General features: G+C 43.6%; 2 protein-coding genes across 7 annotated transcripts in view; one reads left to right on the forward strand and one right to left on the reverse strand.

Annotated features, from left to right (window-relative positions):
- The window catches only part of RAD51AP2 (RAD51 associated protein 2), a 32,164-nt gene extending 24,273 nt beyond the window's left edge, over positions 1-7,891 (reverse strand). The window contains exon 1 of the mRNA XM_027750765.2: positions 7,627-7,891. Within this exon, the coding sequence (XP_027606566.2) occupies positions 7,627-7,891 (265 nt within the window). The remainder of the gene's footprint in view (positions 1-7,626) is intronic.
- The window catches only part of VSNL1 (visinin like 1), a 92,440-nt gene continuing 86,668 nt past the window's right edge, over positions 7,373-13,144 (forward strand). Inside the window, exon 1 of one of the 6 annotated variants that reach the window (XM_039385483.1) lies at positions 7,373-7,390. The gene's annotated coding sequence lies outside the window, so the exon portion shown is untranslated. Of the gene's footprint in view, positions 7,391-8,028; positions 8,144-8,929; positions 9,036-9,076; positions 9,096-9,977; positions 9,999-13,144 lie in introns of those variants that run through there. The other 5 variants (XM_027750741.2, XM_027750737.2, XM_027750739.2 and 2 more) reach the window with 5 other exon arrangements.

Genomic DNA, 13,144 nt, shown 5'->3' on the forward strand with positions numbered 1-13,144 from the left:
CTCAGCATTTCCTTAGACCTTATTAAAACTGATTAAAAGATATTATAAATATTGGTAAATTAAAATATCTAGTCTAAGGCCTTTATTAGTTTCTGGATTTATTAAAATTCATCCAACTCATTATTGCTTTCAATTCTTTGCTGTTCATGCTGTAGTATAGTGTTGTGTTAGAATATACTACACAGTTAGCAGCAGCCTGCAGTCACATAATAAAGAGCTAGGGGCAATCATTTTTTCACAGCGAGTTGATTTTAAACTAATGTAAGTAACTCCATGATTTTTGGTTCACCTCCCAAATTACAGACACTGATGGCCTCACTACTGAACTAAACAGCACCTGGGAATGACTTGAAGTATGCTGACCAGTACTTTAGACATCATGTAGAAAATAATTATGGGTACAAAAATGATCCTGAAGAATCTGAAAATGGAAGATTATTTGTACAGTGTACAGTGCTGCAAAACATTAAATAAACTACCAAATTGTTAAAAATAAATAAAATCTATATTAAAAATAAAAAATATTTTATGCACACAGCAAACATTTATTATTGCTATATTATACCTAATTTGGATAAGCTAGCAAGTGTATGAATATTTTTCAATTATCTCCAGACACATAGATATATCAGAAAACCACAGACTAAAAAATATAACTAGAGAAGTTTAGAATGCTTATTTGAGACAACAATTTTGCAGAGTATCTACTGCATTTGTTTAAAGTGTTCTGGCTTGCTACATATTTGTTTATTTATGACAGCCACACCAGACTGTTCTCCTTTTAGCTTTGTTTACTTTCCTATCAATGCTAAACAAATCACAAGAGTAAGTAAAAATATTAAAATTCTCCTTCTCTTACATAAGATAATAAGCCCTATTTAAAATTTAGAATATTATACATACTCAGCTACCCTTTCTTAACTTTTGGTAGAACCCTTCTCTGGGAGCAACCAGCCATTCTGGAATAGGGCTTGTGCTCCTGGTAACAGGCTGCTCAGTGCAGCAGAGAGCACAGCAGGTTCTAGGGAAGAAGGAGTGAACAGTGATGCAGAATGGTCAGACAGGGACCTGAAACAGAAGTCAGAATGGTTGGAATTTAACAGTAAGGGTTTCAAAAGGGAGTGGAAGTTATTTAGGGAGGCTCAGGGAAGAAGAAACACTTTAGAACATTGTCTGCTGTCAGGCTAAACCACCCAGGATGGTTCTCAGAGGTAAATGATTTCTAAGCTCATAGTGTTTTAGGAGGTAGGTTCTGAGAACACCTACTCTCCTCATCTTACCCTCTTCATCCTCACATATCAAATAAAATAATCCCAGACACTCTCTGAGGTCCAACTTTTGGGAAAGGCCCATAAATTCTACAGCAAGCATACATAGTAGGATAGGATATGCTACAGAATACTTGTTTAGAAGTTTAATATTTTTTTCTTTTTTATCAGATGGAAAAAATAGGTACAGTTAGCCCAGTATTAATATCTTTTTATATTATGTATTTTAATAAATATTTATAAATTAGTATCTTCAAAGTTACGTCAAATTAATATGCTGATATTGCACAGCTAGTTTTCAGTGTGGCACTACATTTTTCACCACTGCATGTGAAAAATGGGTACTATATTAACGGTAAGGGTAAATATTTTTTTCACATATCTAAAAGTTTTTGAACTGTAGAACTCATTGCAATAGACAGAGCAGAGTGAGAACATGTGAACTACTATGCAGACACCAAGGTCAGTGCAGAACGAGGGGGAGAAGGTGTTCCAGGTGCTGAAGCAGAGATTCCCCTGCAGCCCGTGGTGCTGACCATGGTGGAGCAGCTGTGCCCTGCAGTCCATGGGGGACTATGGGGGTACAGAGACCCACCTGCAGCCCATGGAGGAGCTCATGCAGGAGCGGGTGGATGCATGAAGGAGGCTGTGGTCCCGTGGGAGGCCCCCATCTTGGAGCAGGGTCCTGGCAGGGACCTGGCAGGGAGAGAAGCCCATGCTGGAGCAGGTTTTCCTGGTACGACCTGTGGTCCTGTGGGGGACCCACGCAGAAGCAGCCTGTGCCTGAAGGACTGCACCCTGTGGAAAAATGACTCATGTTGCAGCAGTTTGTGAAACACTGTTGCCCATGGGACAGACTCACACCGGAGAAGTTCATGAAGGACTGTCTCCAGTGGGACTGACCCTACAGGGGCAGGGGAAGGACTCCTCTCCCTGAGCAATGGCAGAAACAACAACTGACCATAACCCCCATTCCCTCTCTTCCTTAACTGCTGGGGGAGAGGAGTTAGAACTTGGGAAGGAGGGAAGGGTGGAGGAAGGAATTTTTAAGATTTATTTTACTTCTCACTCTCCTGATCTGATTCTCTAAGTAATACATTTAATTAATATCCCCACTTTGAGTCTGTTTTGCCCATGATGGTGATCAGTAAGTGATCTCCTGCTCCTTACCTCAACTCATAAATCCTTTGTTGTATTTTCTCTCCTCTGTCCAGTTGCAGAGAGGAGTGAGAGAGAGGCTTTAGTGAGTACCTGGCATCCAGCCAGGGTCAACCCACCACATTTGTTTAACATTTCTTTTCATTGATGGTTCGTTTCTGTTGGTTCTGAACTGATTTTATGTCCAGTAGCCTCCTTTCTGAGATGTATCTCTTCTAGCAGTACATCCTGCTTTTGCGATTATGGTCCAAGAGTGCTGATTCACTGCTGTTTTTTCAAACCAAATTGTATTAAAAAGTATTACCTCTGAAATAAAGACCATTATAAGAAGTCATCGTGTCTCACAGTGCAGTTTAATTATACAAAGATAACTACCTATATATCCAGTAAGTTTCGGGTACATTTTGTCCATAAGCAAGTAAACAGTCTGCTGCAACATTTACTCTGCATCGACTTTTCCCATCATTTGTTAGTAGAAAGTACAGTCATATCACATCATCATACAGATCTGTATGACAAGCATTAATAATAAAAATAATGAAAAAAATTACAAACTGAGTAAGAAAATCTGGTGTCAAAAAAAAAAAAGGTTAAGTAGCATCTTGTTTGTTTTGATGTGCGTTGGTAAACCCAAGCATTTAATTATTAATAAATCTGATAACCTAGCTGCAATTTGTGGCCTTTTCCTCTATTTTTATTTCATTACTTGCTATTATTTCTACAGCTGCATTCCAATTTTTACATGTCACCATTACAATATTTTAGCAAAGACCAATCACTCGCAGATCAAATAAGCAAAAGAAGCCCTGTTGGAACATCTCAAGAGCACATGACCATCGTGACTTCACAAGAATTATTTTGTATATGTAAGAGTTCTGCCTTGAGCTAAATGGCAGAGGAAAGCATGATGCTATGTTTAGGACATTTGTAGAAAATGAAATGCTTCTAAGTTTTGTCATTCCTATCCTTCTAAACACCCATTATTTACTTGAGAGTTATATTTCTCAGGTCCAAAATGCTAACCTTTTATTTCCGCTTGAGCAAATGCCTCACTTAAGACGAACAACTGGAACAGCTTCTGTGGGAAGCAGCCTGCTGGAGTGAAACTTGGGCTCATGCCATTTAGCTTTGGACATTTCATTTAGGTGTCTAAACTTAAATACATCTTTTCTTGACTCTTGCTAGCCAAGTTCCCAGCCTGAATCACCCTATCACAGCATCTTTGTATTTGCATTGACACAAGAGGCAATGCAAGTGAATAGGCAAGTATGTAGCTATCAGATGTAGGGATCTAAAGTTAAGCATTGCACACGCACCCCAGTTGTGACTGTATTATACAACATTGGAGATGATGTTACATAAATGCTATTTTCTTTGCATTTCATTCCATGAGCCTGAGAAATTGAAGACTAATAAACAGTGTCATTTATAAAAAGACTGAATTATTATCTGGTTTGACACATTCAAAGGTGATCTGCAAACATGAAATCATTATATTTCATAAAGAAGAAAAATTGGATTTATTGGTAAAGTAAGTACATTTTGTTTTATCTATATTCTTATGGGCATTATTTAAAAAACGAATGAGAGATGAAAGTGAAAGATAATACATATATAAAAATGTCATTTTCATATAATTATATACAGCACATTAAAGAAGCAAAACAATCTATAGTCATTTTGAAACTGATAATCTCAGTTACACTCATTGTTTGTTGTTGAGTATCCAGAATCTCACCCTTTTCCAACTGCAGTGTGTTGCAGCAGCTTCATTTAATCACAGAGCCTTGAAGCAGCTCCCTTCTGCCAATCCTTGCAGCCGCATTGCTGCTTTCAGCTCCCCACCTAATAGACAAGTACATCTCAGCGTGCAGAAACTGCATTAAGGGAACACAGAAGGGAGAAAGGAAATTGTTCCTTCAAAGGGTCTGGCAGAACGTAAAGCACACATCTAGAGATGTAGATATAGGCTCAAATTCCTTGTTGTTTTAATTTTTTCTGCTGTTGACCCTCATAAAGTATATACGCGAATATATTCTTAGCAAGTATTAAGCATAAAAGGGAGAGGGGAAAATGCAAACCCTTAAATGGTGTTCTGCATTTAAATTGGTGTCTGCAAAACAGGAGAACATGTTAAATTAAAAAAAAAAAAATCTCATTACCAGTAAGCCACCTGCTGAGATAGTGAGTTCTTTCAGAGACTACTATGTCTTTTAATATTGAATTGTCTATTCTGGAGCAAAGAAGGGAGAGAAAAAAGGAGAAGAGGATCCTCGATTTCATTAGATTTTAAATTTCCCTCTGGAGATGCCTATCTATCTTCCTTGACAAGATCAGACGCTTAGGGCATCACTTGGCTTCTTTCAAAGGCATAAGCAGAATGTTTAGGAGATTCAAAGCCTAGAGACCCATGTAAGCCATGGAAGACTGTAAAAGAAGCAGGTACCTACATTTTTTTGCTATTCATTCATAAGCTAAGAATTCCTATATTTACACTGTTCATTCTGATGTTAAAATTAAAAAAAATACTCTAAATAGATTTAAACTTTGATCATGACTTTCTTTGAATTGTTGTAGTTCCATTATGAGCACCATGTTATTTAGGTTCAAAAGCCATCTGAAGTTGCTAAATGGCAACAATTCAATTTGTAAAATCCAAAGAACTGCATAGCAAGAAAATGAAAAATTCTACTATTATATATCTTGAGAAGCCAGTGCAGCGGATGTAATTCTCCACAGTCTAAAATACAACATCATTTGCATAGATTACAAATGAATGTAAAATGCCAATGATCTGAACTGGTAAACTTTTACACGCAACTTACAAAAGCCTTCAGTAACTGCCTACAGTGTAGAACAGCACAGTGTAAGACGTGTCATAATCGCACACTCATTGATAATGTCATTATTACCTTTCTAATGATAATCCCGTGCATAGAACTTATTCAGTTGTTGATTTACAGCAAAAGGAAGCTTCTTCATGGGCATTTTGGACTGAGCAGTAATAATATGAGTGGAGAGGTTTTGTATGTATATTTACTTTTTAAATGGGATTTTATATTGCATTGTTTCTGTGACATACATGAAAAAATAAGCCAGTTTTCTAAAATAATACTGTAGAGTACCTCTTTTTTCAAATGAACATCATGTTTTCAAATGCATTTGAAAAGACAGTAAGTAAGTAACCTGATTTTATACAAAATTATCTAAATGTAGACAGGGAAGTCTTACATGAAAACACGCTACATAGTATCTTCTGCTTAATCTACACTTTTGCTGTAGCAGATTGGAATTTGGCCACCAAATTAGGTGAAAAAATATTATGACATATGAAAAGTCCTATTTAAATGTGAATTTTTTTTTAAATTCAATCTCTAAGTTTTGCTTTTTGAGGGTACGCAATTGTTCAGCACCTTCTGGCGAAGAATGACCACCAATGATTCAGAAAATTACAGCATGTCTAAGTGACAGTCACCCAGCAGAGAACTAACCCTAAGCTAGTTTTCAGTCAGCTGCCGGAGATATTTCTACCTTGGTACCTGTGGAAGAAAAAAATGGCAGCAAACTCCAACTGAGACACCAAGTAAAAAGCTGGGTTTAGAGTCAAAACAGAGCTCTGCACTCCCATAGCTACACTGCTGCCACTAGAAGAGTTATGAAGATGAGATGAAGTCATGCAGTAACTACAATATGGACACAGTCAAAATAGGTCACACAGAATTAATGTTGCACTGTGATGGTAAAAGACAAACTTATAAAGAACTGAACAAGAGACAGAAAATATGAGGGGAAAATGTGGTTAAAACTTAGAAGCAGATGCTACAGCATTCTAGCTTTCATTATGCTAGAGATGATTATTAATGATCTGGCAGGCCAAGCAAGCAATGAGGTAGCAAAATATGAAGATGACAGAAAATATTTTAAATTAATCAGAATGAAGAAAACATGAATCTCAGAGACACCCAGTGAAGTGTACCACCTCCTAAGTGTTTGTTTTTGCTATGCCTGTAATAAACCTAAATTTTTAGCATTTTCAGGCTGCATTTTTGCACATCTAGAAAATCAAAACATGAACTACAGAAGAGAGGTGCACTGGGAAATAAGAAAAAACACAAACATAAAGTTATAAAATTATTGTCTTATACTCAAAATGTAATTCTGGGTGTAACATTGGTTACTTGTGGCTATATCACAAAAAGATAACTTATGAATTCAATTATCTACATTAGTAAACTGCGAATACTGTCCCTTCCTGTACATTTGTACACATCATATTGTGTTATAACTGAATTTTTTAGGCATTTCAACAATAAACCAAGAATTATTTCCATGTATCACATATTACACAATCTTCATGCCTTTATCTTTTTTTTCTCAAATAATGAGTAGCTAGTTAAAAACAGGCATGGTGTAATTTTTATATGTCATTGTTTGCCTTCCTTTCACCATCTTGTTGCATCTATCTGCTTTCTCTAGTGTTGTGCTTAGGACATGCTAAATATGCTTAATTTATATAAACAGTTAGTGACAGAACTTGCCATGCATGAAAGTAAACATTGATGTATGTCTTCGCCTCAGAAGGGGCCTACAATTACTTACATGCTGTGCAGTGTCTAATGAAGGAGTCCTGATCTTTTACACCTACCTCAATAGCAGCTACTACAGTGATGGGGAGAACAGCAAGGGCAAGGCAGTATCAGTCAGGGTTTGTACTGAAGGGCAAGATCAGTTGAATTTTACATCGAAGGGCTGAACAATGTTATAAAGCTAAACTTTCTAACATTAACTTCCATGATAGTACAAGAAGCTTGTGGACAGGAGCCACAGTGGAAGTGTGGAAGATGATGCCTACACACGTGTGACAGCTACAGGCGGCTCCACGCACGGGACACCAGTGCCATCACCTCGTACCTGAAAGGAGGTTGTGGCCAGATGGGGATCGGCGCCTCTCTCAGGCAACCAGGGTAAGGGGACACAGCGTTAAACTGCGCCAGGGGAGGTTTAAGTTGGACATCAGGAAGAAATTCTTCACAGAAAGGCTGATTAGACATTGGAACGGGCTGCCCAGGGAGGTAGCGGAGTCACCGCCCCTGGAGGTGTTTAAGGAAAGACTGGACGCGGCACATGGTGCCATAGTCTAGCTGGCATGGTGGTGCTGGGTCACAGGTTGGACTCGATGATCTCGGAGGTCTTTTCCAACTTGATTGATTCCGCGATTCTGTGACCACCCCGTGCCGCCCGCACTGCCGGGGCAGTCCCCACATGCGGAGCGAAGGAACCGCGGGTGAAGCGCTGCCCGCCGGGCACCGCACGGACCGCGCCGGGCAGCAGGAGCTTCGCTGCGAGCGGCGCCCAGGCGACGGCAGGGGCAGCCCCGACCCCCGCAGGGGCACCAGCCCCCTTTCCCCGCACTTCCCGCGGGTTCCCGGCGCCCTCATTCCCGCCGCCCCGGGGGCTTCCCTCATCCCTTCCTCCCGCCCTCCCCCCGCGCGCATGCTCGGGCGCGCGGGGCGGCGCGCGGGGCGGCGGTCCTGCAGTGCGGGGCGGCGGCGGGCGGCGCGCGGGGCGGGGCGGGGGCGCGCACCGGGAGCTGCGGCGCGAGCGGCGGCGGGCGCGCACCCACAGGCGGCGCCGCGTGTCCCTCCGGCCCCAGCACCCCGGCGGGACCCCGCGGGCCAGCGCCCTCCCTCCGCACCGCCCGACACCCCGCGCCCGCTGTAAGTGCGGGGAGATCAGCCGGGGAGAGCGGGAGGGCTGGGGGGCGGGGGGGATCCGGGCTCCGCACCCGCCCGCGCTGCCCCGGTGCCGGTGGCGGGTCAGGGTGCCCTGCGCGGGGTTGCTCCTCCCGGGGAGACTGCGCGGCCTCAGCGCTCCTCAGGCGCTCGGGGATCATCCTCGCCGGGAAACTTGGTCGGGTGCTCGTGTGCTCCGTGTGCGGGAGTTGTTGTTCCAGTGGCGAGATGGAGGAAAATCGCACCCGCGGCGATTTTTGCCGCGAACATGTTGAGAGAGAAGGGACCGAATCCCGCACCGATCCGGATATAAACACCGACAGCATCAAAAGGGAGAGCTGAGCTGTCGCGTAACAATTTGCACTTGGAAACGCTTTGATGGAAGTGGGAGTCTTTGGCGTTCGTGTTGGTTTGAAAAGCGATAGCGAAAAAGGGCGTGATTTTTTTTTTCCCCAGTAGGGAAATAAAAAGAAAAATAGGGAAAAAAAGATCATGGGAAACCAACCGCCAGAGCAGCCCTCGCAAGGTCATCACACCTTAGACTAGGCAGAAGTGCTCCCGATCCATGGGATCGCTCTGTCGCTTTTCTTACTGCCTGTGAGGGGTGTTTTTATTTTATCATTTAATATATTTAACACGCGAGGTGTGTCTGCAGGTGGGCGCGGGGTAGGTGAGGGGCGGAGGTGCCGCGCTCCTGCTATTTACTAGGGCATCAGTCGGAGTGAAGATGGAGGTGGGAGGAGATAACAAAAGCTGGTGTGCGATCCCGGGCATCTCCGACACGAAGGCGTGAGAAGGAGGAGGGAAAGGAGACGGCAGGAGAGAGAATTTCATTTCCAAAGATCAAAACAAAAGGAGGAGCAGGTTGAGGCAGATCGTGAGCAGCCGGGGCGGAAAGCGAGGGAGGCGTTTTCCCTGCTGACCTGAGCGGAGCGAAGTGCGGGGGCTCTGTGGGATGTGCGCGGCCGCGGAGGGAGGGAACTGGGGCGGGGGCTGCCCGGCCGGCGCAACTTTGCGCGCCGGCATCGCTTGGAGATGAGCTGCTCGCCCCCGGCGAGACGTGCTCTGTGTGTGGGGCAAGGGGAGGAACGCCTGCCCAGTGCCTCGAGGGCTTCTACTCCTTCCTCTTCCAACCCCCGCCGGGAAGGGCCGGATCCCGACGGCGCGGTGCGGCGGGAGTGCGGTGGGGACGCTGTCCCTGCACCCGGGGTGCCGCGCCGGGACATGGGGGCTCTGCGGTGTCCCCGCCGCCGGCTCCAGAGGGGGCTGCTGGAAGGGACCCCCGGCACTGCCGCCCTCCTCGACATCTCGGTCCCCGCGCAGCGCGAGCCCCGCCGTGCCCCGCCGCTCGCTGCCCTCCGCAGGGCTGCCCGTGCCGCCGGCTCCGCCGGTACGAGGCTTCCCCTGCCCGCCCAGGGGTGTCCCCACCCCCCGGAGTCCCCCGCTATCCCCACTGCCCCCACCAGGGAACGCCCCTCTCCTCCCAACCCTGGTCCCCTCCCTGCATGAATCCACCTGCAAGGTTCCCCCCCCCCTTCAACTCTCCATCCTGTCCTCAATGCCATGAGCCTTTCCTCTGATGGTTGTTTCCACGTCTCGGCACCTCCTTGACTTGCCCCCGCCCGGGGTGTTTGCTCCGGCCTCCAGCGTGCGGATAAACCGTCGGAGATTGGGAGAGGAGCGGGAGGGAGGGGCTGATCTTACGCAACTGTAGATCCCCCACTTTCTCGCCCCTGGAGGAGCCTGTTAGGGGCTGTGCGGAGGTGGGACGGGGTTCTCCGCCTTTCTCGGGCGGGGGGCAGCTCGAACCGGTCCGTGCGGAGCTCCCGCCGCTGCGAAGGTACTGCGCTCCGAAATCCCGCACCGCCCGGAGCGGTGCAGCAAGACCGGGAAGGGAGGGGGGGGGTTAACTGCACCACCGGGTTTTTCGGCTGACAAGGAAACTTGCAGATAACGGGGTGATGAAAACAGCAGCCTTTTTCATTAAAATTGATAGGTAATTAGTTGGACATTAGAGGCTTGACCAATTACCAAAAGGCCAAATGTATGAATAAATTCCGTGTTCTTGTACAGAAGATGTTAATGTAACAGATGGGTTTAAGAGATACCGGTACTTCTCCCAGCAATTCTGATGGCAAAATATTTTTAGTAATATTTTGTTACTAGTGGATAGGCATTCTCTTCCTTCGTGCATTGGAAAGTAGATCTCAGAGGTATCACTGCCTCTTTATGAAGAATAAAAAGCTGTACCTATTTTATAACTGGAATATGATATGGAACAGATTAATCGCAGAGGAAAATAAGTGTGAGGAAGCTCAGTCTTTGTAAAATACATAATCACTGGCCCTTTCAGAACACATGCTTACTAGTATTTGTTTCTGTGACACATTTTCAGAGTCATTAGTTTTCACTACTACCCTATTGCTTGACAGAATGCCTTTCCTTTTTAAAGAACGTAGTTCATTCAAGAACATCAGTTTACTTGAGAGATCTTCCAGTACGGTGTTCGAACAGCACAATACATTTCATGTTTGTGGACTGCGATCAATTCTAATTAAAACTTTAATTACGTTTTGCTCCATTCTAACAAAGCAAGAAGTAGTCTGGGCTAATGTTGATGTCAAGGAAAACTAAGGAAACATGTTCTTCATCTTCGTTATGTATTATTCCTGCCTTTTCATTAAGGACTGAATCCTTATCTTGTTATTTATCCACAAACTTTTATGACATAGAGCTGCAATATTTAATCAGTTTTCTGGTTGCCCAGTTTTGCCCCATACAAAGGTATGTCTGCACACAGAATTGCACCACTGATTTTTCAACATGGTTCTTGTTCTGGAACATCCAGCTATTGCCAGCACATGAGCTGTTCTGTCAAGCAACATCTACTTGGGAGTATCACAGTGTTATGTAACTCACAACCACAGAGCAAAGCCAAAGATGTCTCCACTGCTGTGGGTCCCACACCACAGCACCAGCCAGAAGGAAAATTATGCTCTGCCAAGAATGATAAGGTGAAGTCTAACCAGGATGTGGGGGGTGAGGGTAGGGCAGAGCAGAGAGAAGGAATCAGGCTGGCTGAGTAGGATGGAAGCGGTGAAATGAATCTGGCTTTGGTACTGTTTGGAAAAGACATTGCATGTGTCCCAGGGTGTGACATCCTGCTGACTGCAGCATGTCTGGGGTATGGGAGGTCCTGGTGTGCCTGCAGCACAGTCCTGCTCGAGGGCTGCAGCACCGTGCTGCTGTGTCTCCGTTTCTGCTCTTTTCAGTGTGTTGGGGTAGTAGAGGCCTCTTGACTTTTCTTTCCATCTATACGCTCAATATAGCTGTAGGAGGGATCTAAATCTAAGAATAGAGATTCCTTTTAACACATGAGTGTGATGAACTTTGTTGTAGATGATTCCAAAATTGTTTACATTTCATGCTGTTGTTCTGGTTCTGTTTTTCAGTTTTGGAATTCTAATGTTATGCCTTCATTATGCATTCCTAAGTTTTTTTTGTATTATATCTGTGCCTCACGCTCAGGTGTTAGTTTTGCAGATTCCCTTGGATTTTCAGAATTTTACGTCAATTGGTCAAATAGTGCTGGTTCATCCTCTAATTGTGAATCAAACAGCAATGTACACTAATTAAAATCAGAGTTAGAAAAATTAAAATATGGTAGACAAATTTGTTCTTTAAGTACTTGGAATTGAAGCACATAGCACTTACCCTGAGCAACTGCGCTTCTCGTCTGTGATGTTAAATATTGTCAACACTGATCATCATCCTTTTGTTTTTAGTACATATTGTTTTGCCACTGTGGATTGGGGCTAAAAACCCTTTGTCATTAAAGCAGTCTATAAAGAAGCTTGTCTCCAAGTGGTTTGGATTGTCCGTGGATTTTGCGCTTTGCTTTAATTTTGTCTTCAGTAGAGAAAAGCAACTGCGTGATCTTCCTGCATTGTTCCTCATGCCTAATTCTGACTCAGACTTCACTCTAATGAACCCAGACCATTTCATCTGTCCCCATTTTCTTGTGGGTCCCCATTACCTGCATTTGCATACCTTTTACCGTTGTCTACAATCCTCGGCCTTTTTCTTTCTTCTTCTGAAGCGTAATTTTGTTTCTTCTTTCTCTGTGCTTTCATTGCATCTTTAGATCACTTTCCTCCTCACCAATTATCCTCTTCACTGTTTGTTTCTTTATTGGGAAAGACCCTGAGTTACTCTACAGCTTCCCTACATGACACCGCTGAAAGTGTTGTGTGGTACAGGAATTCGGCACGAATAGGGGAGGCTCTGAGCATATGCAGTGCTGTGAGATGTAAGGATCCCGATGGGCTCCCATCGCAGGGCGGCTCTTTCTTACCTCAGCTCCAATCCTTGTCTTTTTTCATAGAAAGAGAGAATCTTATCTTTTGGATTTTATACTATTGTTCTGAGAGTAATAGCTATAAACCTTTTCAAAGATAACGAAGCAGATGATAGAAAGGATACTTTTTCATGGAATACAAAATCTTGGGGTAGTGCTACAAATCCATATTACTTTTTAAGTTATAAATTGATAAGAATACGTATGTATTGTTTTCAATTTTATTTTTTTTTAAGCTATGTGGATGTTTTCCACAGGATCTCTCCTTTCAAGAGCTTTTCCACATTTGGATGTGAATGTGACTCAAAGGACAGTAATACACATGTAGGAAATTAAGACAGATTATTAGAGATGGTCTCGTAGCTTAAAGTTGTAAAAAGTAAGTAGTTTCAAGGAGGCAGTTGAAGGAGAGGAAAAGATAAAAATCACTTGACAGTCAATTTCACTTATGTGTTTATACAAATATCAAGCTGTTTTTCTTTGTGATTATTCTCCTGAGGAGGTTAAGGAACAGAATATGCTTTGTAAAATAACTTGTAAAACCACAGCTAATTGAAATAAGCAGTGCTCATTGGGAGTGAAAGGACAACTGCATCTAAGCATGATGTATTCTAAAATTATGATATCAG

This window comes from Pipra filicauda, unplaced genomic scaffold (assembly GCF_003945595.2).
Source record: "Pipra filicauda isolate LSUMZ 115617 unplaced genomic scaffold, ASM394559v2 scaffold412_size1447426_pilon, whole genome shotgun sequence".
NCBI classification, from domain to species: domain Eukaryota; kingdom Metazoa; phylum Chordata; class Aves; order Passeriformes; family Pipridae; genus Pipra; species Pipra filicauda.